The sequence below is a fragment of the Rousettus aegyptiacus genome, unplaced genomic scaffold (assembly GCF_014176215.1).
Source record: "Rousettus aegyptiacus isolate mRouAeg1 unplaced genomic scaffold, mRouAeg1.p scaffold_m13_p_1, whole genome shotgun sequence".
Lineage (NCBI taxonomy): Eukaryota > Metazoa > Chordata > Mammalia > Chiroptera > Pteropodidae > Rousettus > Rousettus aegyptiacus.
This window is the reverse complement of record NW_023416284.1, coordinates 34,839,485-34,865,994: the sequence shown is the minus strand read 5'-3', so window position 1 is coordinate 34,865,994 and position 26,510 is coordinate 34,839,485. Positions and strand designations below refer to the sequence as shown.

Here is a 26,510-nt window from a genome sequence, read left to right as displayed (position 1 = left end):
GAACAAAGATCCAAAGGCCGGAGCATGCTTGGGTGTTTAGGAAAAAGTGAATTAGGATAAGGATAAAGTGATTCCCAGAGACTATAATCACCTCTGATTCCACAGTTCTAGAACAGAAGAACACAGTTCCCACTGCAAATGTTCTACAAGGGAAAAGCTGTCTCTTGTCAGTTTACCTACTATACTATGGATTCCCTAAGGGAAGGAATTCTTTCATATACCTTAGTATATATACCCAATGTCTAACATATAATAAACATTCTTGCCACATAATAAACATTCCATAATTGTTGAATGAATAAATGAAGCTGTTTTTTTTTGTTTGTTTTTTTTTTTTGGTCCACAAAGAGGTTCCAGGGGGAATACTGTTCAGCCATTTTCTTTGATTAAGAAAAAAGTATGCTTAAAAGAAGCATACTTCCTTTAATTATTTAGTTATTTAATTATTTAGTTAGATATGATAAACAGCTTGGCAATCCAAAGAATAAAGACAAATGAGCTGATCAATGGGTCTTGTGGAATATCTAAACACAGAAATCTTAAAAATAAGTATATATAATTACGTGTTCGGATGGTCATAGGTAGGAATTTTTTCTGTCAAAAGAAATTTTTTTAAACATAAAAATCATATAGAAATGTTAAAATGTAAGTTAAAAAGAAATGATATTGAAAGTAATGATATGCTACTTCTGCTGCTAGCTATGATGGATTACAGAAACCAGACGTACCCTTCTATCTTAAACAACTTAAAATATGAACAAAATATATACTGTTTTCTGAAAATGGAAAACAAAGTTTAGTACAGTGATCTCTGGGAGAAGGGAAATAAATAAAGTAAGCATTATGATTGTCCCCAGATTACTACCTGGAAAGAGTAGGGAGGCGTAACACAGAGTCCACCAGTCTCCCTAAGTTGAAGAAACGGAATTCCGAGTTCAGGGAGACCAAGGTATCTATAATTCACAGAGAAGAGTATTAGAGGGAAAGGGGAAGAGAAGGTAGGGAAGGGGAGAGGAAACAGGAGGGAAGAGGAGGATGGAGGAGAAGAGAGGAGAGATGTCTGTCTCTGAAGATCTGAAGTGGGTTCCACTTGAATCTCCAGTGAGTCTGATCAATGCATGAGTAAGAGAAAACTACTGAGATCAGAGAAAGAATCCCTAGAAAGAAACAGACAGAACAATTCCCAATGCTTCCACAGGGTTGGAAATAGTTCTTATTCCTAAAAACCACAATAAAAAGGTTTCCTAAAACATGAGGCATTAGCAGAATCCTGAAGGTACTGCCTAAGTAGCAAAGCTAGGTTAGCCTTAAAATAAAGGCTATTCTGATTCTACCTAACTTGCCTTAAAAGCAAATCTCAAAAGGATCAATCCATTTCTGGAGAAAAAAAAAATAGTAAAACATCCAGCATTCAATCGCAATTACAAGGCATGAAATGCAACTGAAAAATACAACCTATAAAGAGTGAATTAATCAATCAGTAGAAACAGATCTAGAAATTACACAAATGATAACATTAGTAGGTAAGAACATTAAGATCATTACTATAAATATACTCCATTTGTTCAAGAGGATATTAGAAAGCATGGGCATGACATAGGAAAATACAGAAAATATATAAAAAAGAACAACATGAAACTTTTAGATACATAAAATACAATGTTTGAAATGAAAAGTACTTAACTGGAACTGACAGCAGATTAGGTAATGCAGCATAGGTTAATAAACTTGGGGGTGTAGCAAAATAAAACACAGAGAGAAAAAAAAAAACTAAAAAAATAAAGCACCAATGAATTGTGGAACAACAATTAAGAAGTTTGGTAAATATACAATTGGAGTCCCAGGAAAGAAAAGATGGAGGAAGAGAGAACTCAGGAAAAAAAAAAAAAATGTAAGACATAATGGCTGAAATTTTTCCGAATATGATGAAAACTATAATTCACATATCCAAGAATTTCAATGAACTCCTACCGCAAAAAAACAAATAAAAAAATATATCGAGTCAACACAGAACCAAAAGACAGTGAGCAAACATTCTTAAAGTACCAAAAAATTCTTTTAATTAAAATTTAATTTTTAATTAAAATGGTAAACTAAAATTCTGTACCCAGCAAATATATCTTTCCAAAGATAAAGCAAATAAAAACTTATTAAAATATACAAAAGTTGAGAGAATTCATCACCAGCAAACCAGCACTAAGTGAAAACAGAAAGAAAATGATCCTAGAGAGAAATATGAATCAATATAAAATAAAGAGCATTGAAAATGATAACTATGTGGAGAATATATAAGGGTTTTTTCTTACTTTAAAAATATATTTAATATGAGCTCCAAAGTGATCTGCAGATGGTTGCCATTTGTGCTTGGCTTGAAGGTGCCTGGGAGAGGCTAAGCTGCGAACCACGGCCAGCTGCTGTTAGTACAGGACTTGGGGCTGCTTAGCAAGAAGTAAGGGGCATACGAAGACCAGATGCTGCTTGTTTGAGGTTTGTAAAACTGAAAGACTTTAGGAAAGTCTGCAACATGAGCCAAGACAGGCTATTTGTATGAAAAAGCCACTGGAAGAGGCTTGGGTGAGCCCGCAGTTTAGGGAAGGCCTCAGGGAACAACCAGGACTAGACAAATGGTGTTAGCTAAGTTGATGGAGACTCAAATATGGTGCAAACTTGTGTCTGCACACTAGGTGTGGAGAGTACTCAACAGAGGAACAATGGCTTTTGCCATCACCTCTGTCTGGGAGAAAGCTGCCCCTCCAGCTCTTGCCCTGAAGCCAGACAATTTAGTTCTTGCCCATACGCACTTGGCGGTTCCGGCTTGGCTTTCCGAGCTGCTGCCCCAGAGCTGGAGCTCAGGGAAAGTGAATCCTTAACTAAGTCTGTGTGCAAGCCCTTTTAGAGCAAGCACAGTATCCACCTATTTCACCATCTTTACCAGAAGCCTGACAAGCCAATTCTTAAAATGTATATAGAAATGCAAAGAGCTAGAATAGACAAATCAATTTTGGAAAAGAAGAACAAAGTTGGAGAATGTGTATTCCAACCTGATTTTAAGGCTTGCAATCAAGAAAGTAAAGTACTAGCATAAAGATAAATCAAAGAAAAAAAATCCAGATAAAGGTCCACACTACATAATTAAGTGATTACCAGAAAAGATGTCAAAGCAATTCAAGGTGGAAAAGATAATCTTTTAAACAAAATATGAGCTCTACATTTAAAAAAAAAAACTTGATATTTACTTCATACCACTTATAAAAATTAACTTAAAATGGATATTAAACGTATATTTAAGAGCTAAAATTATAAAACTTCTTGAAGAAAGCATAAGATTAAGAAGTGTCTTTGGTTAGGTGAAATGTTCTTAATAGGACACAAAAAGTACAAACTATTAAAAGGACACAGATAAACCTGACTTCATAATTTTAACTTTTGCTCAACAAAAGACAACACGTACAAAACAAAAGGGCAAGTCTACAGAGTTGGAAAAGATTTTGTAAAACATATCTAACAGGAGCTTGTATCTATCTAGAATATATAAAGAACTCTTACAACACAATAATAAGAAAATAATCATATAATAATTAGGTAAAAGGTTTGAACAGTCATTGAATTCATCAAAGAAGATATAACAATGGCAAAAACATGAAAATATTCTCAACACCACTAAGTATTAGAAAAAAAAGCAAATTAAATCCACAAAAAGATACCACCGTACACCCACTGGTGCGAAGAAAATTCAAAAGAATGATGATCACAAGAAAACTATATATCAATATCTCTTATGAAGATGAAAAAAATTATCAACAAACTACTAGCGAGTTGAACGCAACAATGTATAAAGAGGATTACACACCATGACCAGGTGAGATTTATCCCTCCCTCTCTATCTCCTCACTCCCAAAATGTGCTCACCAAGGAAAAGGCCACATGAAGACACAAGGTTGATGTAAACCATCTATAAGCTACAAAGAGAACTCTTACCAGGAATCAAATAGGTTGGACTTCCCAGCCTCCAGAACTGTGAGAAATAAATTTCTGGTGTTCAAGCCACACAGTCTATGGTATTTTGTTATGATAACTCAAGCAGTCTAATACACTCATATATTGTTGGCAGGACTGTAAAATGATGTGGCCATTTGGAAAAGTTTGGCAGTTCAAATGTTAAACAAAAGAGTTATCATTTGACCCAGCAATTCCACTCCTAGGTATATAACCAAGAAAACTGAACACATATCCCCACACAAATCTTGTACACAAATGTTCACAGCAGCATTACTCACAAAAGAAGTAGAAGCAATTTAAGAGTCCATCAACTGATGAATGGATAAACAAAACATGATCTAATCATACAATTGGATATTTTTTGGCAATAAAAAAGAATGTTGTAATGATATATGCTATAACATAAAAGAACCTTGAAAACTTTAAGTGAAAGAAGCCAGACACAAAAGATCACATATGCTATGATTCCATTTATGTGAAATATCCAGAACAGACAAATCCATGAGTTAGAAAGTAGATTAGGGGTTAGGCAGGAAAAGTGAAGGAATACTAATATGTTTAAGGTATCTTTTTAAGATGTTGAAAAAGTCTAAAATTAGATTGTAGTCATAGTTGCACAACTCAGTGAATATACTAAAAACCACTGAACTGTATATTCTAAATACGTAAATTTTAAAGTATGTGAAAGGAACTGGTCAGAAGTGCCAACACGAGGAACCATAGATCCATGTCACCTCATAGGAACAGCAGCCTCTTAAGTCCCTTTCTTGGGCACAATGTATAAAAAAAAATAATGTGCGAACCATATACATAATTATAAATTTTCAAAAAGCCACATTAAAAAACAGGTAGAATTAATTTGAATATATTTAACCCAATATATCCAAAAAAATATGATTTTAACATAAAGAAATATAAAAACTTGAGACACTTTACATTCTTTTTTCATACTAAATTTTCAAAATCCAATGTGTACTTTATGCTCACAACACATTTCAATGTGGATGCTAAATTTTCATCAGACATATTTTATCTATATGCATATTTTATAAAATTTGCAGTTGTAAAAGTAGATTCACATCCCCAAATTATTACAAATATACTTAAATTTTTCTAGTAACTGAACTGCGCATTAAACTTAAAATAAATAAAATTTAAAATTCAGTTCCTCAATTTTACTAACCACATTTTAAGAGCGTAATAGCCATGTGTGGCTAGGCCTCTCCCATGTATTTTGTTTGTTGTAAAGAGCATTCCCAGGGGAACAAGTATTCTTCTTAGTTCAAAGCAATAATTTCGTCTTTATATAAGATTTATTACTTTTGTTTGCAGCATACCCATAAAAAGACACATGATCTAAAGGGAAATAGATACACAAGACCAATCAGAAACCAAAGCTTAACAGCAAAGCAGGTGGGAAGTTAAGGACTCTGCTATAGAGATCCATCTAGGGGCCATAACCAGGAACAGCAAGTTATTTTGTAATATTTACATAGATTGTTCAATCACCTCATTTTTAAATTTAGAATTATAAATCTAAAACCTTTTTTAACAAATTCAGTTACAAATTGTATAAGTTAAGAAATGAATAAAGAAAGAAGAAAAAGAACAATAAAAAAATAAAAGAGAAATGCAGATGCAGATGGGAGTAGGGGAGGGTGAATAAATGCCCCCCAAAAGAGGTCATGCCAGAGAGAGATAAAAAGGAGGAAAAGACAAAGCATAAAAAAACAGGGAGAGAAGAAACTCATGAAAGAAGAGAAGGGAGAAAATAATAGGTTTTTCAGGTATAGCAAAAAGTTTGTATTTGGATTAAAAGATCTAATTTTGGTTGTATCACTAACTACTAACTGGATACTATGTCAATGGATAATTCACTCGGGGCTTCATGGATTCACTTTACCTATAAAATATCTTCAGGGATACCTCTAGCTAAAATATTGTCTAATTCTTCATCTGCTCTAGGAATCTATCCAACAGAAATAATAGCTTGAATAAGTAAACATGTAAGTACAAGAATGCTGAGTGCAGCACTGTTGACCAAATCAGACATTCTGAAGAGGATTACATTTTAAGAATCTTTTGGTGTGGACCAAATGACACCACATACATTTTGGACAGGACTAATGTCCACTAATTTTTTCACTCCAACATCTGTAACTTAGGTCATGATGTTTTCTCCTATACCTAGAAAAATCTCATTTTCCCTACAACTATCCTTATTTTATTTTAATTATCTTTATTATATGATAACTTTATATAATTATTATCTCTTAATTATCTTTAAGACAAACCTAATTTCTACCACTTCCTTAAAATGTTCTCTAAGGGAAAAAGAAAAAAGCGCTTGTTTAGTTGAATACCTATTATATTGTAATATCGCTTACAATTACTAAGCGATATTAACGCATGTATTTAACTTAATTTGGGGAAAATGTTCTTTAACGTTTGAACTGCTAAAACTGAATCAAATTGATCGCAGGAGTTAGAATAGTATAATCTCAGATAAATAAGCTAAAAGTTATCTTCGACTCATTTGCTAGCAATGATTATATTTTATATTGTAGTGCCTGTTATAGAAAAAATCTGAATTTACTAGAGAGATCAATTCCTATTCATATTTTAAACAGAAATCAAATACATAATTTAAGAAGCACAGGGGGGTACTTATATAAATTAAGAAGCACCCCTCAGGGGAAGTGAGGGTGGGAAGGAGGAATATATATATTAGAAATTACCTACCTGTCACCTGGAAGAATGAAAGTAAAAAGTAGGAACCATGATCAAATGATTATTACTAAATGAGAAATACTTTAAAGATGAAGAAAATACAGTTAAATTGAAACACAACTCTTTAAAATCATGTTGATAATCAAATTGAAAAGCCCTTAGTCTTTACATTGTCAAAAAATTACTTAAAAATTGCTCCCAATTGCTTTAAAATTTTAAATTGCTTTTTTACAAACAGAATGTAAAATTATTCTAAAGCTGACATGCAACTCAAAACAGATATATAAAACAAATATCTATAATCTTCTGTTCTAGTACTATTCTTTATACAAAGAAGATACTAATATTTACCTCACTATTCTATTTTTGTATTGTTTTTGTTCTGCTTTGTTTTGCAGTTTCATTGTGATATGTCTATGTATTGGTTTCTTCTTATTTATCTTACTTTAGATTCACTGGGATTTTTCAACCTGTAGATTAATGTCCTTTGCCAGTTTAAGAATATTAATAGCCAGTCTATGGCCATGCCATCCTGAACATGTCTGATGTCATTTGATCTTGGAAGCTAAGCAGGGCCGGGCCTGGTTAGTACTTGAATAGAAAACACCTAGGAATACCAGGTGCTTTAGGCATTAAAAAAAAAAAAAAAGGAAAAGAAAATTAGTAGCCATTATCTCTTCAATTATGTCTGTGCCGTACAAACAGCCAGGAAACAATTAACAAAGTAGAAATAAGTACATATTTATCAATAATTATTTTAAATGTAAATAGACTAAATTCTCCAATCAAAAGATAAAAAGTGACCATATGGACAAAAAAAAATACTCATCCATATGTTGCCTACAAAAGATTCACTTCAGACATAAGGACACACACCAACTGAAAGTAAAGAGATATTCCATGTAAATGGAAACCAAAAGAAAGCTGGGGTAACTACAGTTATATCTGACAAATATACTTTAAAACAAAGACTGTAATAAAAGACAAAGAAGGTCATTATATGATAATAAAGGGGTCACTCCAACAAGAGGATATAACACTTGTAAATATTATGCACCCAACACAGGAGCACCTAAATATATAGAACAAAAATTAACAGATGAGAGAAATAGAGAGCAGTACAATAGTAGAGGACTTTAATACCCCACTTTCATTAATGGATAGGTCATTGAGACAGAAAATAAAAAGCAATCAAACATTGGTCTTAAACAACATGTTATACCAGATGACCTTAAAAGACATTCACAGAACATTCCATCCAAAAACAACAGAATATACAGTCTTCTCAAGTGCACAGGAAACATTTTCCAGAAAAGTCCATGTATTAGGCCACAAAACAAGTCTCAATTAATTTAAGAAGACTGAAATCTTATCAAGTAACTTTTCCAACCACAAAGGTATAAAACTAGAAATCAATTACAAAAGAAAACTGGAAAATTTACAAATACTGTATGTGGAGATTAACTCTACTGACAACTGGGTCAAAAAAATTAAAAGAAAAATCAAAAAATATCTTAAGACAAATGAAAATGGAAACATAACATTACCAAAACTTATGGAATATAGCAAAAGCAGTTGTAAGAGGGAAGTTCATAGCAGTAAGTGCCTACATTAAGAAATAAGAATGATCTCAAATAAACATCCTAACTTTATACCTCAAGGAACTAGAAAATGAAGAATAAAGCTTAAAGTTAGTAGAAGAAAAGAATTAACAAAGATCAGAGTCAAAATAAATGAAATAAAGACTGAAAAAAACAGAAAAGATTAATGAAACCAGTTGTTTTTTTTTTGCAAAAGATAAACAAAATACCTATGCCCTATTTTCCTTCACCATTTTCTCCATTAATTCCAATTAAACATTTATTATACCTTAGCACACTATCCTCCATATATCTTAACTTCTTGCCAATTTTCCATTTTTTTTCTCTCTGTAGTATACTCTAAATAATTACTTTTAATCTAGTCCAGTTTTGCTAATTCTTTTTAGTCATATATAGTATCTGCTATCAAACCTATCTTTTAAATTTTTAACTATTTTATTTTTCTTTTCTATAAATTCTATCAGTGTTTTTTTATTCAAGCCTGTAATACCTCTTTTTGCAGTTTCCTATACCCATAAGATATTTCCAAGCTTATCTTTTAATTTCTTTAAACATAGTAAGCATGCTTAAATCTATGTCCAATAAATCCAGTTTTTAAAGTTTTCAAAGATCACTTTTTACTGTGCCTCTTTCTCCTGGTTCTCAATTATAATGCCTTGTCTCTTTAATGCTTAGTTTTCTTTGACTGCATGTCCTCGAAAAATCTGAAGAGCTCTCAAAGCCTAGAGGAAAGATGCCTTCCTCCAAAAGAAAATTTGCACTTCTGTTAAGTGCCTAGGCTCCTACCATTCTGGTACCAATTTAGACTTAATTTATGGTTTGAAGTTTCTTTGACCACACAGGTATAGAGAATTTTGGCAGCAATCCCACACGAAGGATAGCCTGTGGTTTATTAATTCTTAGTGAAAGGTTCTTCTGGTTTGTTTGTTTGTTTGTTTTCCCTTCTCATTTTTTCTCTCTTGTTCTGCTCAGTACCAAGGCAATTCTCCCCATAATCTCATGAAAGTTGGGGAAATAGGATGTAAGGAAGGGCAGAAGTTTTACTTTGGGTTCACCCTTATCCAAAGAGAACACCATATATTAAACAGCATCCCAGTTTAATATAAGAGGTGGGTATTAAACTTCTCATCTTGGGAGGATGTGAGCTTTGACTACTTTCCTCGTCATTGTAGGGGGCCATCAAAATTAAAGCTAACATCTTCCTGATCAGCTAAGCTCTTCAAGGCAAAAGCACCTTCAAATGCTGATCTTAATTTTCTGGAATTCACCTGCAATTCCTCTCTATTGTTTGCTTTTTGATGCTTTTAGGATATTTTCTTTATATTCTATTCAAATGTTCTGGTTGTCATCAGCAAGAGAACTGGTTCAAATAACTTTGTTTGCCATTACCAGAAAAAAATTCCCATAAATTATTCTCTTCAAGTTAGTAGATGGAATTAATTTTTGAATGAATGAATAAATGACTTTCAAATTAAATAGTTAAGTCAATCTCAAATTCAATAATCCAACCTCAAGAATCCATGCATACATATACAATCTCACCTTTCAGCTTTTGGGTTATATCAGCTCATTTAATAACTGCCAAATTATGTTTTATGTTGCTTATTAACAGGTGTTATTTATGGAAGTCTGATGGGCAAAGTTTTCTCACAGTGTCAATAACAACTCCAAAATAACAGTAAATGAGACTCACGTTCAGTGAAATAGATCCCTTCAGCATCTTCTCAAACCCAAGAGCCAAGACACAATCTGCTACGCCTCCTTGAAAGAAAATGTAATTATTGTGAATATTAAATTTCCAGACACCCAACGAAATACCATTAATAGTTCAATTTAAATAAGCATACCAATTTTGCTAAGTGAAATAAGCCAGACAGAAAAAGTTGAAAATCACATGCTATCACTTACAGGTGGGATATAAACCTAAAAGCAACAAATGAACAGGAGAAACAAACAGAGACTCATGGACATGGACAACAGATTAGTGGTTACCAGAGGGGAGGGGGATGGGAGGAAAGGAGAGGTAGATAGGGTAAAAGGGGTCAAATATGTTGTGACAGAAAGGAATCTAACTATGGGAGGTAAACACACGGTGTAAATATATATATGCCTTACTTTTAAAATGTACAGCTGAAGCTTATTGGATTTTGTTGACCAATGTCACTATAAAAATAATTAACTTAAAAAATAAATTAATTAAATAGGCATACCAATTTAAATAAAATGGAAAAACAAAACTATAATCCTATAAATTTTTCAGTTAGTGAAAAATTAGAGATTTCTATATGCTTCTAAATAAGAGGAATAATCAAGTATTTAATTCTTTTATCTTCAATACTAATAAAATTTAATTAATGTGGAATATGTAAATAAATAATTCTTCATTTAAAAATATTTAATAAACTAATTTAATTTAAAAAGGATCCTGATCCATGGATGGACCTAAAGGTTATTATGCTGAGTGAAATAAGTCAGACAAAGAAAGATAAATACCATATGTTTTCATTTATATGTGGAATCCAAGGAACAAACAGAACAAACTAATCAAAAACAGACTCACAAATATAGAAGACAATGTGGGAACAGTCAGAGGGGAGAGAAGTTGAGGGGCTGTGAGAATGGGGTGAAGGGTTAAAGATGTACAAATTAGTAGTTGATAGATGGTCACGGGAATGGGGAACACAGCATAGGGAATGCAGTCAGCATTAATGTAATGACTAGGTAGAGAACCAGACGAGAGAAAGAGCAATTAAGGTGATTGTTTTATAAACTATATAAATGTCTAACCAATGTATTATAGACTTAAAACTAATAAAATAAAATTTAAAAATAATTAATTAAAAATAAAATAAAAAATAAAAAGGATCCTGATCAAAATCTCAACAGAATTATTTCTGGAGGGAGGGGGGTACCTAAAAAATGTCATTAAAGTTCAACTGAACAGCAAAACAAGACAGAAATTACAAATCTTTTCTTTAAAAATAGAAAGAAAAATAACAAGCTGGCAGGGCACACTAGCACTATGAAACAATAAGATTTCATAAAGTTCCAACAGTTAAAACACTGAGCATTGGAAACGAATAGAGGGTCTGATCAAAAGATAAAAGACCCTAGACTATTTGAAAATATAAAATATGATATATACTCAAGAGAACTGAAAATACATAGCCAAAAAAAATCACACACAAATGTTTCTAGTAACGTTATTCATAACAGCTAAAAACAAAAATAAACAAACAAACAAAAAACAATGTCCATTAACTGATACATGGATAAACAAATATGGTATATCCATACAATGGAACCTTATTTAGCCATAAAAAGTAATGAAGTATGGATAATATGCTACAACATGGATGAACTATGAAAACATAATGCTAAGTGAAAGCCACAGAAGGCAATATACTATATGATTTGTTTATATAATGTTCAGAATAGGTAAATTCGTAGACCTAGAAAGTAGATTAGTGGTTACCAGGAGGTGAGGGAAGGGGAAAATGGAGAGTGACTGCTAATGGATACAGGGCTTCCTTTTGGTATGATGAAAAATTTCCAAAATTAAACAGTGGTGATGGTTACATAAATCTGTGAATATACTAAAAAAACATTGTATTGTACACTGTAAAGGGGTGAATTTCACGGTATATAAAACACGTCTCAATAAAGTTATTTTTTTTTTTTAAAGAAATACATTATAAAGCCATCCCTGTGATGAATGTGTGGATAAATGAAGAGGGGGGGCACTAACCCCACTATTTAAGTACACTAGACTAATAAGCACTTCACATCACCTTGTATCAGCTGCTTGGCCATAAACAAAGCAGTAGAACCAGTAGAACAGTTATTGTTAACGTTGACTATAGGAATCCCAGTCAGTCCCAAACTGTGGTAGATGGCTCTCTGACCAGAGGCGGAGTCACCTGTATAGAAAAAGAAATTAAAATTTTAATATATGCAGCATGGGAATTATGGAGCTGCAATACACAATACAGCATAATACTACATTATGGTTTTTCAGTATTATGCCTTTGCCTAGCACACAACATGGACAGAACAATAAATACACTATTAAACGTCTTACTCAGAAACAGTTTTAGCATTAAGCATCACTTCCTCTGAGAATATAAAAAAATTCTCAAAACATGGAATATATGTACACTTTATTTACACAACATAGAGGTTGGAAAGTAGAGAAAAAACCCAGTAATAGCAAACAATTCAATATGGCTAGGGCTACATGATAAAGGAAGTAGTATTTCATTTACACTATTAGATATAAATCTTTAAAACTATACCAACTTATGAAAATGCCATGATTTTTCCTTCATATAAAGGTTCCACAACTTCAAAACATTTAAAAGATCCTGAGTGTCAGAGCATTTGAGAAAAATTGTGATCCAAGATGAATACACATCTGACTCCCTTTCGTAAGTAACATGGCCATCAAAGCAGACACACTGAAGCAGTATGATGGGAAGATCTGAAGGTACAGACTCTCCAGGAATTTTCAGGAAAAAGGGCAAGGTTCAGGACCTCCTTTTCAATAACTATACTGCATCTCTTTGAACTAATAAATTTCCCCTCATGGATTCTTTTGATATCTTGAAATCTCAAGGAAATAATCACAGATATGCACAAAGATTCATCTACAGTAACACTTACTAGAGACTTTCATAATAACTAGAAATTAGAAATAATTTTAAATGTCCACCAACAGGATATTATTAGTACTAAATAAACTTCAGTAAATCCTCAAGACTAGAATATCATGAAATCATTAAAAATGCTATAAAAAGACTGGGAACATTCTAAATGTCCATTAAAAGAAAGCAGATTAAATAAATTATATCTATTCTATGGAACATTATGCTATTATAAAAAGAAAAAAAGAATAAGGAAGCTCTTTATGATTGATGTAATTTGGAAAAGTTACCAAGAACTACTAAGCCAAAAATAAAAAGTGTATGTATTATGCTCCCACATGTGTAATGAATGAAAGTGGAAAGGGGAACTTACATACTCACACCTACCTGTTTGTATATACATAAATTACCTCTGGGAAGATGCACTAGAAATTAGTGAAATTAGTTGTCTAAGGGAAGAGAACCATGAGACAGGGAGACAGGAATAACAGTGAGACTTTCCATTACATAACCATCCACCTTTTGAACTTTGATACCATGATAATATTTAATCTAAAAAAAAATACTTAATCCAGAAAAAAAATGTAACTGCAAAATGTTAATCGTATAAAAGACTGAATGACACGGGAAATACTAAATATTGTAAAATGACAAAAGCGGGTTACCAAAAAGTATGTATGCTAGGATCTTATTTTCTTTAAGAGAAAACTGTATGTGTAGGTATATTCACGTGCATGCATATTCACTGAAGGATATATACCAAAAGTTAATGGTAAAAATTTCTAGATAATGGGATGAAATGTGACTTATTTTTACCTGTGCTTTTCTGTGTTTCCTTTTTTTCTTTTTATGATCATTATATATCATTTTTAATCAGAAAAAAGTTTCATGAAAAAATTTTATTAAATACGAAAAAGTCAATGAATGCAAATTTTAAGACAACAAGAAACAAAAACTTATCTTCTGAACCATAATTAATTACCTTTACATGGTAGAACTATGGGTAATTTTTTTAAAAGGTAAAAAAATATTCATTAAATTTATCTCCTATTTTGACAACACAAAAATGGCAAAAAATACATGTTAAACTAGGCTGACACATAGGGAAATCTAGGAATGATGGGTAAAACTCTGAATTCTGAGTTTTGAAAGTTGAAATTCACAAATGTCCCTGCATTGCTGCATTGTTTATGTAGCTGCTGCTAGATGTAGGTGAATAATTTTTAGAATAGTTTACCACTTACCATAAACATAGCCAACGCATGCCTGTTCCACTTTTGAATAAGGGATCTGTGCATCAGCTAAAGCCCGCTCACCTATAAAAAAAAGGGGGGGGGCGTCTTATTAAATTGTGCTTTAAGTATTTGTTTTAGGTGGGTAAAAATTGTTTAGAGTTTTCCCAAAGTAAATCTACCTTCATATAGTCTATGTTCAATTCAAATGACAAATCCCTCCTCAAACCATCTCAGGTCTCTCCTTTCAGAAGTAATCATTTCTTCTTCTAAGCTACTAAACCACTTTTTCATGTCCCCTTTTTGATACTCAACATTTCCTATCCTAACTGTATACCTAACTATAAATATATTAAACCCCAAGAATCTTAAAGCTCCTTAATGGCAAGTTCCTTGTCTAATCCATCTCCATGGCTCCAATGCACATCTACTGGACTAAACTAGACAGAATGTCAGTATTGGGTAGGAAAGGAGGCAGGAGGGTAGGAGCACTTTTGTGGTCATCTTAGAATCAAGAGATAATGGAACAAGAAATGGACCTTTATGAATGCTATCCAAAGTTGCAGAAATAACAAATGGAGGAACCGAGAAAAATTATAAAAATAAACTGGGAAGAAGAGAGTAGAGGCTGGAGAAAAAGTATGAGCTAAATCTTTATCCACTACAGCGAGAAGCAAATAGATATCTGAAATTGGTAAACCAAAACCTGGAATAAGCGTAGAAGAATGAATATTTAGAGATATGAAGATAACCACCAGAAGAACTAAAGCCAAAATGGTTAAAAGAAAATGCCCCCTGGGGAAGAAGCCTGGACATTATAAGGCAATCTGTGCTTTAAAAAAAAAAAAAAAATATATATATATATATATATATAAAACTTTGAATGTTTTTTAACTAAGAAAATATATAATATATAATTAATTATGGAACTGGTTTGTCAGAGTAGTTATCATTTTCTGCTTAGCATATGAACAAAAATATTTTACTTGTGATAATGCTGGTGAGATTATGTTAAGAAGAGCATTCTCATATACTGCTAGTGAGACTCTAATAATGTAAACAGTCAAAAATAATTTGCCAAGGGCCTTTAAAATGTTATATTCATTGTTCCAATGAGTTGACTTCCAAACTGTCTTCCTCAGAAGTAACTAGAGAGAACAAATATTTATTTAGCAAGATGTTAACCACAATTCTTCTAAAATATCAAAAAGTTGTGAACCTAAACGTCCAACAAAAATTACAGCATAGATACATAATGAAATATGAAAAAATTAAGTTTTTCAAACAATTAAGCAACAAGATTAAGGTTCATGATTAAATAAGTTTAAATATTCAAGATACAAAATTACATATAGAATATGATCCCATATAGCCACAGGAAAAAATGCTAAAATAGAATACACCAAGATGTTAATAATGATAAGCACAGGTCACAAAAATTTGTTTTCATTGTTATATATTTCTGTTTCCCAATAAAATATATGCACTGCTCTTATAATCAGTGGGAAGAAATGAGTTACAAGAAAGAATACCAAGGTGTAAGGTTTAGCCTATGCTCTGTACTTCCTCTAATTGCCAATATGTTGTTCCCAGCATGGTCTGTCTACTCACCATGTGTGTAAACTTGTTCTGATTTTCCTTACTAGATGGTAAGAGCCTTGAGATCTGTATACCACCCTACTGTATGTAAACCCCTCCCAGTGCCCAAGATGCACTCACTAATATCTAAACATTTTCTCCTAACATCTGGTTTCTTGCATATACTTTCAGATTCAAATAACTGTTAAATAAAAATGTTTTAAAGAAATGAGAAGACAAAGGAAGCACAAAAGTTAACCATCTGAAACAATTTCAAAGGGTTACACGGTATTGCTATACCACTCAAATGAGTGTTATTTGTACTTAGGTGCAAAGGGATTCCTAACCTTTCTCTGAGGTAAAGGAGGATGGAGGGATGTATAAAGAGCAGAAGTCTCTAAATAATGGAAGTGGTAGGACACAATTCTGCTGGTTGTGCTCCCCTCCATTCTATGAATTTAGAAAATGATGGGAAAGAAAATAGTAGCAGAACCCCTTCCCAAAACCAGTCTGGAGAGTTAGAGGGTAAGACTTCTAGATTACTGTTCCAAGATACCAATCCCCTTGCTTCGTCCACGGTCTACAAATAAGTCCAGAGAGAGCAGAATGTGAAATGATTTACAGAATCCTAGGAGTTTTTTCCCCAAGTTGTGATTGAATATACATTCAACTAAATGTGACTGTTTCAGTCTGAGGGTGCACATACCTCACATAAGACCATGGCAGATATGTGAGTGGAGTCATTCTTTTGCACTTCTCATTTCCCTACATACTTAGAACCAGCAGGTATTTTTCAGAGCAAAGCTAAGTTTTTAGAGTTTATTCTATATAAAATTCTTTATTAAATGAAGTTTATTTTCCTAATTTCAAGCAGTAAGCAAAGTCAATCAAACTGAATTTCTTGTTACTAGTCAATCACCACAGTTAGTTTCGAACTTCATAACTAGGCCTCAACATTATCATTTTATCAAATATTATATTCATATATAACTAAAGTAACCTCAAAATTTTAACTAAATACAATATACAGATGTCAAATGATAATGTACTCCTCAAAATTATGACTGTATTAATGAATGTTGCCCCAATAAACTTAATTTAAAAATAAAAAATAAATAAATGTTCTATATTACAAGCTTCTTTTGCCAAGTCGGGGTATTCTCTTGAATCCTCAGCTTCAGGCTTCATCAACTAGAAATATAGAAGGAGATAATGAATAGAAACAAGTTTAGTTAGATTTCCTCGCAACAGAGCACTGCAGAAATTCATTCATCTATTTGTTTAAATGAAAACATACTGAGCATTTATCATGTTCCTGGATTTACTATATAGTCCTTACCCTCAGGGAGCTTCCAGTCTAATGGAAAATAGAAAATTATACTACAGTGTCATCAGTACAGAATGATTAGGGAGAGACAACTATCCAGCCTCAGAGGAAAGACTAGAAAGGCTTCCTAGAGGAACTGATATTTAAGTTAAGTCTTTAAGGAAGAGTAGGAGTTAGCCAAGTGAGGGAAAAGGAAATTCTAGAGCAGAGACCTAGAAGTGAGAGAAGATAGCTCAACCCAGGTAACGCAAACAATTTTTATACTGCAGAGGTTGAAGCACAGGATGGGAAGTGATAAGTATTAAGGACAGAAAATTAACTTAGGACCAAATAATAACTACTAACACTTATTGGGAATTCACTGTGTTACATATTATGCTAAGCACTTCACATGTATTAATTCACTTAATCTTCACAGCAACATTAAGATGCAGGTACTATTATTATCACCATGTTATGATAAGAAAACTAGGGCATAGAAAGATGAATTAACTAGCCCAAGGACACACAGCTAATAAGTAGCAGAGGAGAAACTTCAGTCTGGCTCTAGAGCCAACTCAAAAGGGACCTTATAGGCCCTCCTATAATGTGTGGGCTTTATCCTGAAGACAATAAATTTTTTATAAAAAAGAGACTGGATAAAACAATGAGATGCTACTACTCACCTATTAGAATGGCTAAAATCAAAACAGTAACAACACAAAATGATGACAAGGATGTGGAGCAACAGGCATTCTTATTCATCACTGGTGGGAATGCAAAATGGCACACAGCCACTTTGGAAGATAAATTGGCAGTTTCTTACAAAACTAAACATTCTCCTACGATACAATCCAGCAATTGTGCTCCTTGATATTTTCCCACTTGAGTTGAAAACATATGTCCACACAAAAACCTGCATGTGAATATTTACAGTAGCTTTATTATTGCCAAAACTTGGAAGCAATCAAGAGGCCTTTAACAGGTGAATATATAAACTGTGGTACATTCAAACAATGGAATATCATCAGTGCTAAAAAGGTATGAGCTATCAAGGCACAAAAAGACATGGAGAACTTTAAATGTGCATTACTAAATGAAGAAGCCAATCTGAAAAGGCTACCTACTGTATGGTTCCAACTATATGACATTCTGGAAAAGACAAAACTATAGAGACAGTAAAAAGATCAGTGGCTGGCAGAGGTTAAAGTGAAGGAGGGATAACCAGGCAGAGCATAGAGGATCTTTAGGGCAATAAAACTATTCTGTATGACACTATAATACATGCAAGTCATTATTCATTTGTCCAAATCCATAGACTACATAACATCAAAAGTGAACCCTGATATAAACTATGGACTTTGAATGACAAAGATACGTCCATGCAGGTTCGTCAGTTGTAACAAAGGTACCACTCTGGTGCAGATTACTCATTGTGGGTGAGGTTTGCATGTGTGGGAACTGTACTTTTTGTTTAATTTTGCTGTGAACCAAAAAATGCTTTGAAAAATAAAGCCTTGTTTTAAGAAAGAGAGAGACTGAGATGAGAAGTCTTGAATTTTAGATCAATGTGGCATTTGGAATAAAGGGAGCAAAGCTAGAGGCAGTGAAACCAAATGGCATGATTAGTCCAAATGAGAGCAGGAACAAAGAGGATGGAAAGAAGTAGAGAGCCTTAAGAAACATAAAGTAAAATCTACCAAACTTGGTGACTGATTAGATAAGGTGAAGTGGTTTGCTCATCGGTGTTTGTGCCAAACAAAGAAGGCTTTCAAAAATTTCTGACTGAAACCACCATAAGATACACATTGCATCACAACCTAGCAGACACACACAGTCACATCCTCAGGGGATTGGTCCCAGGACACCCCTGCCCCACATATCGAAATTCACAGATGCTTACATAAAATGGTGTAGTATTTGCATATAACCTATGCACATCCTCCCCTATACTTTAAATTTACATCTCTAGATTACTTATCATACATAATATGACATAAATGCTATACAAATAGTTGTCATACTGTATTGTTTAGGGAATGAAAAGAAAAAAAGTCTCTACATGTTCAGTACAGACACACCCACCACAACCATTATAGACCTATTTACAATAGTACATGTCAGCAACAACATAACATTTTGGGGGAATATTTCTGATAGATACGAAGGGCCAATTGTATCTTCATAGATAATTCAAGTAAAAATATCACGAAATACTTATCTTTGTTATTCTGGTGCAATATTTTCTATTTCTCAAAAAATTTTTAATGCTAGATGCAACTTTCTAAATTGACTTTGCAGCCCCAGAATGGGTCTAAAAACCTAATTTGAAACGCTGTATAGATACTTGACTTAAATGCCACACTTCATTGCACAGTGCCAAAATGCAGCTGTTGAACTGAAGCAAAACAAAACATTTAACATTTATTCCTGGCTCCGACCCATCACAATCCTTCATAATTCCCTAATTCGGCAACCAAAAAATTTCCTATTCTCCCTCTACTTCTCTTTCTTCAGTTCACTAGTCACCATCAGATCATTTACAGAAAGCAACTAGTATCAAGACTACTGTGCTAGGCTCCAACAAGTAATATTCATTAATGAATAAATTATCAGCCACGTAGTGAAATAACATCACATTCCTATTTCTTATGAAATCGAGGCCAATTTTTTTAAAGGTTAGTCAAGCAAATAAACACATACATTACTCCTTCGAAATTAAAAGCATTTTGGGGCAGAAGCTACCAAATGTCAATTAACAGTAGAATGGATAAATTGTAGTATGTTCACACAATGGACTATGTTACATCAATGAGAATGAACAGTCTACAACTATACATAAAATTCTGGATGAATCTCACAAACACAATGTTGAACAAAAAAGCAGGAATTAATCTATGGTACTGAAGGTCAGAAGCCAGAATAATAGCAAGCCTTGGAAGGCAAGGAGTCAGTGACTGGCTGAGAGTACAAGGAGGATTTCTGAGATACGGGTCATGTTCTATTCATATATTCTTTTAGTTTTTTTAATCAAAGAAATGCAAAAAAAGTATCACAAGGCTTATAATAAAAACAGAAATACTGTTTCATTTCTCCCCCTCTGTTAGTCTTGCTCCCAAAACACCCACTTTAATTATTTTAGATATTTCTTCTTTTATAAACTGCCATGTTTCTAAATATTCTTATACTATTACTTCTTTTTCAATTTAAGAAACTACATAATGATATCCAATATGGGCCAATAATGATTAGGTTCTTAGGCCACCTCACATTTACATTTATACTTCTTCTACCCTCCTTATAGACCTGAATCACAATTTTTTATTAATTCAGTACTCAGTGTTTTTATTAAGTAAATATTTCTTACTGTTGAGCCAAGTTGGGTGCTATGATTACATTTCCTCTATTGTATAGTTTTGGTGTTTTTTTCCTGGAGTTATTTATTAACTGCCTCGTTTTTTAGTTTTAAATTTTTTATTGTAAATACCAGAGATACAGAAAACTATACACACACACCCCAAAATGTGTTTGTGTGTGTGTGTGTGTGTAATCTAATGAATTATTTTAGAGCAAACACTCTTGCAACCACTTACAAAGATGCTCTCCTTCACCAAGCTCTAGTCAGGCTCCTCTGCTCTCTACTAGGCCTTAACATTAGTCTATAAAGACTTAAACACTGACGTAGTTTCTAATAGCTCAAGGACACATCCCTAGGATGACTCCCTTAAAGTATCTGGCTGAGAAAACTCAAGGCTGCCAAAAGAATTTGTTTGTTCCAACCAATACCAGAAGATAGGACTCCTCTTCCAGTCTCTTACTAGGGTAGAAGCTTGACTGCATAAACACCAGTTAGCAAATCCATCTGAGTTTCATGCAGACTAATCCCCGACTCCACCCTTCACCCTTTTTGTAAGTTTTCACTTCTCTGACACAACTGAGCCCTGCTCACTTCTCCCCTTGATTTCTTCATTCATCCTTTAAAACACCCAGCCACCTCTATATAAATCAAAGTTCAGTTAACATTAGACTCTTTTCCCTTTTGTAATAGTATATGACTAATTAAAATATGTCCTAATACTTTATCTAGCATCCACCTTTATCTATGGCACCACCATCCAGAACAAAATTTGGCTGCCACTCCAGAAATTCCTCTAAGCACTCTGTCCCAATCTAATTTCCCATCCTACTCCCAAAATAATTACTGTCCTGATTCTTATAACTTCCTGGTAATATTTCATAGCTTTATCATTCATGTGTGTATCTATAGGACTACAGTTTAGTCTTGCCCATTTTTTAAAATTTTTATGGGCCTTTTAATTCTCTTTTCATCAGGTTCCTCTCCACTACTCTTTTATTCTCAATGTATCTGTTAAGGAACTCTGAGCACTTGACCCAAAGCTTTCCAGAGCATAGATGTTTGCCAAATGCATACTCATGCAGTTCAACAAGTTCCTCTGTTCCCTGTATTTCCTGTAAATTGGCAGCTGGATCCAGAAGTTTGCATACTCGCATTCTACCCCCTTGACAATACTATAGGTGGTGGCATATTCTTTCATCAAGAAGCATGTTTCTCCCTTTGTGGTGCTAGTACCTGTTGGTGCTCGATGACTAATTCAAGCAATTCTCAAACTTCCTAGACTTGGGACCCCTTTACTTTATTAAAGATCATTGAAGATGTTAAAGAACTTTTGAATATGAGCGTTATATTTACCATTATTTACTGTTTTAACACTTGAAACTGAGGAAATTTAAAAATGTCTTTTATATCAAAAAAAATAAACCCATTACATTGACATAATTTTTATTAAAAATACTATATTTTCCCCAAAAAAGTATTGAGTGGTATCGTTTTACATTTCTGTAATTCTCTTTAATGTCTGGTTTAATAGGAGCAGCTGAATTCTCATATCTGATTCTTCAATCGTTGGCATTTCAGTGTTTTGGCTGAAGTCTGTGAAGTAAAGCCAACCCCACAGAGATGTACTTGGAAAAATTAAGAGTATTTTAACAGCCTTTTAAGTTAATTGTGAATAATCCCTTTTAATACTACACTAAAATTTGACAAGTGAGTTTCTTACAGGTTAGTTGCAATGTAGAATTTAAAACCATATCAATGAGTTTTTCATACACTGGTGTATTAAAATCCATTAAAATCTTGCACTTTGAATGGAATGGCAATCTGGTTTTCCTCTGAAGCCATTTGAAATAATTTTCCATACCTCTGCCAGGAAGCTGGTATACATCTGGTTGCCAGAGTTCTGGGAACAGGACTGGGAAGTACCATTTTTCATATGCAGAATTTTACTCCCTCCTTTCAACTTGGGCCTCACTTCTGCCTTCTGCTATGTCTAATGGCCCAGATGATTCTAGAGACTCATCTGTTTAATTTCTCCAGAAAACAAGCCTCCAACATCCTGATAAGGAAGGGTGGTAAAAGGGATCGTGGGATCTAATTACTCTATAGGAGTCTTTTCCTTTTCTCTTCTCATCCCCACTTTACTTGCCACTTACTACATGCAAGTCCTGAGTTTTCTGGAGTTCTGCAGACTCAGCCATTAATAACACCCCTTAGGAACTTAGGTTGCGGGGTCCTCTGTTCTGAGTCAGTGACCACTTCTCCATCAGCTCTTAATCATCCAGTATTTTTCTGACTTCTCTCTGCTATTGTTTCCTCTCCTATTCATTTTGCCCTTGCAAGTTAACACATTCTTTCTTTCCTGTCATTTTAGTGGGAGCTGGAAAGCACCTATAAACTCATATTATCAACCTGCCATGTTTAACTCAATATCTCAATACATTGTTTTTAAGTTACTTATCCTTTTCTCCTCCATAGTATACAATCCTTAAAAATAGGAACTTTGCTTTTTTCATCTTTGTATTCCTAGCATATAACAATAGTATGTTTATTGAACATATGCTTAAAGGATGAATTAACTATAACAGTAATGCATGGTACAGATAGTATGGAAGGAACATGAGATTTTAAGTAATCCTATCCAAAATTTAGGAGCTGTATCAAGACATATAAGTTACTTAGTCCATCGAGCCTGAGAGATAGACAATAAAATGGGGATAATAATCCATTACATGGTGAGGATTATATGAGATAATGTAATATTTTTCAAACTGTAGGTGTGCAGAGTGACAAAATCAATTTTAAGGTTGTGACCAGCATTTTTAAAAATAAAATAGAATTAGAAATATCAAGAGTTCACACGTAATAAAGATAAGTGTTGCTTTAGCAAATTTTGTTTCAGTTGTGTGTATATGTGTGTGTGTACAGGGTTGTGATGTAAAATGTTTTTCTTTATGAGTCATGAGATTACCACACATAAAAGTATTAGAAAAATTAAGTACTTAATTATGTGGTCCTAACTACAAGGGCACCAGAATTTCAAAAAAAAAAATAACCAGCATAACTTAGAGCAATCTGAGGAAGTCAAGAAAATACAGGACTTGGACTCTGTTATAAACTGAATGTCTCTGTCCTCCCAAAATTCACATATTGAAATCTAATCCCCAATGTAACAGTATTTGGAGGTAGGACATTTGGGAAGGTTCTAAAGATGAAGTCCTCATGAATTAGACTTCTGTCGCTATAAAAAGAGATCCCAGAGAGCTCCCTTGTCCCTTCTTCCATGCATGGACACAGCAAGAGGGCAGCTGTCTATGAACTAGGAAGCAGGACCTCACCAGACACCAAATCTGCCCGTACTTTGATCCCACTGTAAGAGTGAAAAATTCTCCAGTAAATTAGTCACTAGGGCAAGACAGGGAGTAGTGATATCTTCAGGCACCAGCTCCGAAGAAGAAAAAGAAAAAATAACAACAACATCATCCTCAGGATGCAGATAAGAGAACTGGCTACCAGGCCCTGTTTGCTATAAGATTTAAGAGTCCCCCAGAAACAACATTTTTGCACCAAACGATAACAGCCAACTTCTGCTTCTCTAATCTTCTTAATGAATAACTAGGGTGTTGTCCTGTGCAAAGATATATGAATGGCTATCTTCTGCTTCTGTAAACCTGCGTGCTTGTTTGATGTGGTTTTAGGCTTTATAAGCTACCTCCTCTGAAAGCTCGGGGCTGATTCTCTGCCAGCTAATAAAGGCTCATAATTAATCTCAATTGGCTCCGTGGGTCTTAGATTTGAACATACCACAACATCACCAGCCTCCAAACTGTGAGAAATAAATATTTGTTGTTTACCTCACCTAGTCTAGGATAGTGTCGTATGGCAACCCAAACAGACTAAGACCAGTTCTTAAAAAGGGGTAGGATTAAATCAATCAAAAGAGGGCATATTAGGAGGTAGGCAGCATAAGCAAAGGTACCTGGCCTGTTGTCAGCCAGGTGGCAGTTGTCATTTGTGTTAAAACCTGTGGATATCCACAATAGGAATTTTAGCTCATTTCCTACAGTAACGATAAAACCTCATTAAGAGAACTTGCAATTGTCAGCTACTCAAACTAAGAACTGTAACACAGGAACTCAACCAGTTCAGATCTAACAACAGAGCTTAAACTACTATGTAGTAAACTTCCTCTTCATTAAAACCTGCCCAAAGTTCCAAAAGATAAAACCCAGAGGGAAGTACAATGGCCTAATAAGCATATCAATAAAGCTGCTCTCATATTCCCAATTTCTTCCTTCAGGACTGTAACTAATACTTCCCACACCACCACCTTCTAACTTAAGAGATACATCTCCTACTTTCCCAAGAATTAGAAACCTTTCTCTGCGCTTTTATATAGACAATATAATCAGACATTCAACAGCCAACAAAGGACCTCACTGCATTGATAACTATAGTTAAAAAGGCCTCTGGCCTCCTAAAGTAGCAAGCAGAGTACCACTTGAGAAACAAAAAACGAGATTGGAGGATACAGAAAACTTGCCACTAATGCCAAGACACTGAATATCACTAATGTTTCTCTTCCTCATTCGCACTTCAAAATGTCCCTGAGCAGAGATCCAACAGTACAGTACAGTGCTGCATCCCCTCATCCATGAAGGATATATTCCAAGACTCACAGTAGATCTCTGAAACTGCAGATAGACTTTAACTCTATATATACTGTTTTTTTTTCCTCTGCATGCATACTTATGATAAAGTTCAATTATAAATTAGGCATAGTAACAATAACTAAGAGAGTAAAATAGAATTATAACAATATACTGGAATAAAAGTTATACGAATGCGGTCTCCCTCTCCCCCTCCTCTCATAACCCAGACGGTTAAGTGACTAGTAGTGAATCGTGCATACAAAATGGTATGATGTATAAAAGAATGATTCACATCCCAAGCTAAACAGAGTGGGATGGTGAAATTTCGTTTTGCCACTCAGAACTACATGCAGTTCAAGACTTAAGAATTGTTTATTTGTGGAGTTTCCCATTTAACATTTTCAAACCAGGTTGACCACGGGTAACTGCAACCACGGATAAGGGAGCACTACCGTTTTCCTAAGAGTCCAAAGCTGAGGACATTAACAACCTGCTTCTCTTTTTGGTGCGAGGCCAGCTGCCTGGTTTGAAGATCCTCTCATTAAAAAAAAAAAAAAAAAGGAGGTGTGGATTTCGGGTTATCTTCGAGCGTCCTTTTCAAATCCTGACTCAGGGAGGAAACGAAAGGGAGAAAAGGAAAGAAGCTGCCACCAAACAAGCCCAAGACACTACATTCCCTCCGAAACACCCTACGTCACAACCCACCAAAGTCTTCACTCTGCTGCCCCAAGGATCCAGAAGCAGGAGCTGGGCGGTGGAATGTCCCTGGCGCCCTCAAGGTTGGAAGGATGAGCGCCTCCCTCAACCCCTCACGCAGTAACCTCGGGGCTCCCCTGGTCTCACCCGCACAGAGCTTAGCAAACAGCCCGCCTCGCGAGTTTGGCCACTGTGTTTACCTTGGTCATCCCAACTCCAACCACGAACACCCGTCCCTGTGAAGCCCTGTGAACCATGGCTCAGACACTGGGGGAGACTGCGGAAGGAGACACAGCGGACACCAGCGCGACTGGAGTACGTGCGGCGAGACTGGCCAATAAACCCAAGTTCACCGCTGCAGGCGACGAGGAGGTGGGGCACGCTCCAGGGGAGGGAGGCGGGGCGACACAGACCCTGGTGGCTGCGCGCGCACCCTTGGGGGCGGGGAGCGTTATGTAGCTTTTCCTGTGATATTCTCATTTTAAAAATGCAATTTCATTTCATTCTGGCATTGTCTATTCATGGACATAACTGCCTCACTTCACACATGCACCTCAACTCATCCCAATTTTATGCTCGATAATTGGAATGCAAAAATATTTACGAATGTGAATCCTTAGTCTGCCCCCATTGTCCACCCAAATTGCTTTTGTATAGGTCATCAGTGGCCTTGAATAGATCATTCCGGACTGATCTTTGAAGCGTTCATTGAACACTC

At 34.5% G+C, this 26,510-nt stretch overlaps 1 protein-coding gene across 2 annotated transcripts in view; it reads right to left on the bottom strand.

Moving 5' to 3' along the window:
- Window positions 1-26,147, bottom strand: part of SCP2 (sterol carrier protein 2) — a 93,535-nt gene extending 67,388 nt beyond the window's left edge. The window contains exons 1-5 of one of the 2 annotated variants that reach the window (XM_016120334.2): window positions 25,993-26,147; window positions 16,917-16,974; window positions 14,218-14,289; window positions 12,122-12,250; window positions 10,024-10,091 (exon numbers count right to left, since the gene is read on the bottom strand). In XM_016120334.2, coding sequence (XP_015975820.2) covers window positions 10,024-10,091; window positions 12,122-12,250; window positions 14,218-14,289; window positions 16,917-16,974; window positions 25,993-26,049 — 384 coding nt within the window. In that variant the 5' untranslated portion in view covers window positions 26,050-26,147. The remainder of the gene's footprint in view (window positions 1-10,023; window positions 10,092-12,121; window positions 12,251-14,217; window positions 14,290-16,916; window positions 16,975-25,992) is intronic. The other variant, XM_036234069.1, reaches the window with a different exon arrangement.
- Between the last annotated feature and the right edge of the window lie 363 nt (window positions 26,148-26,510).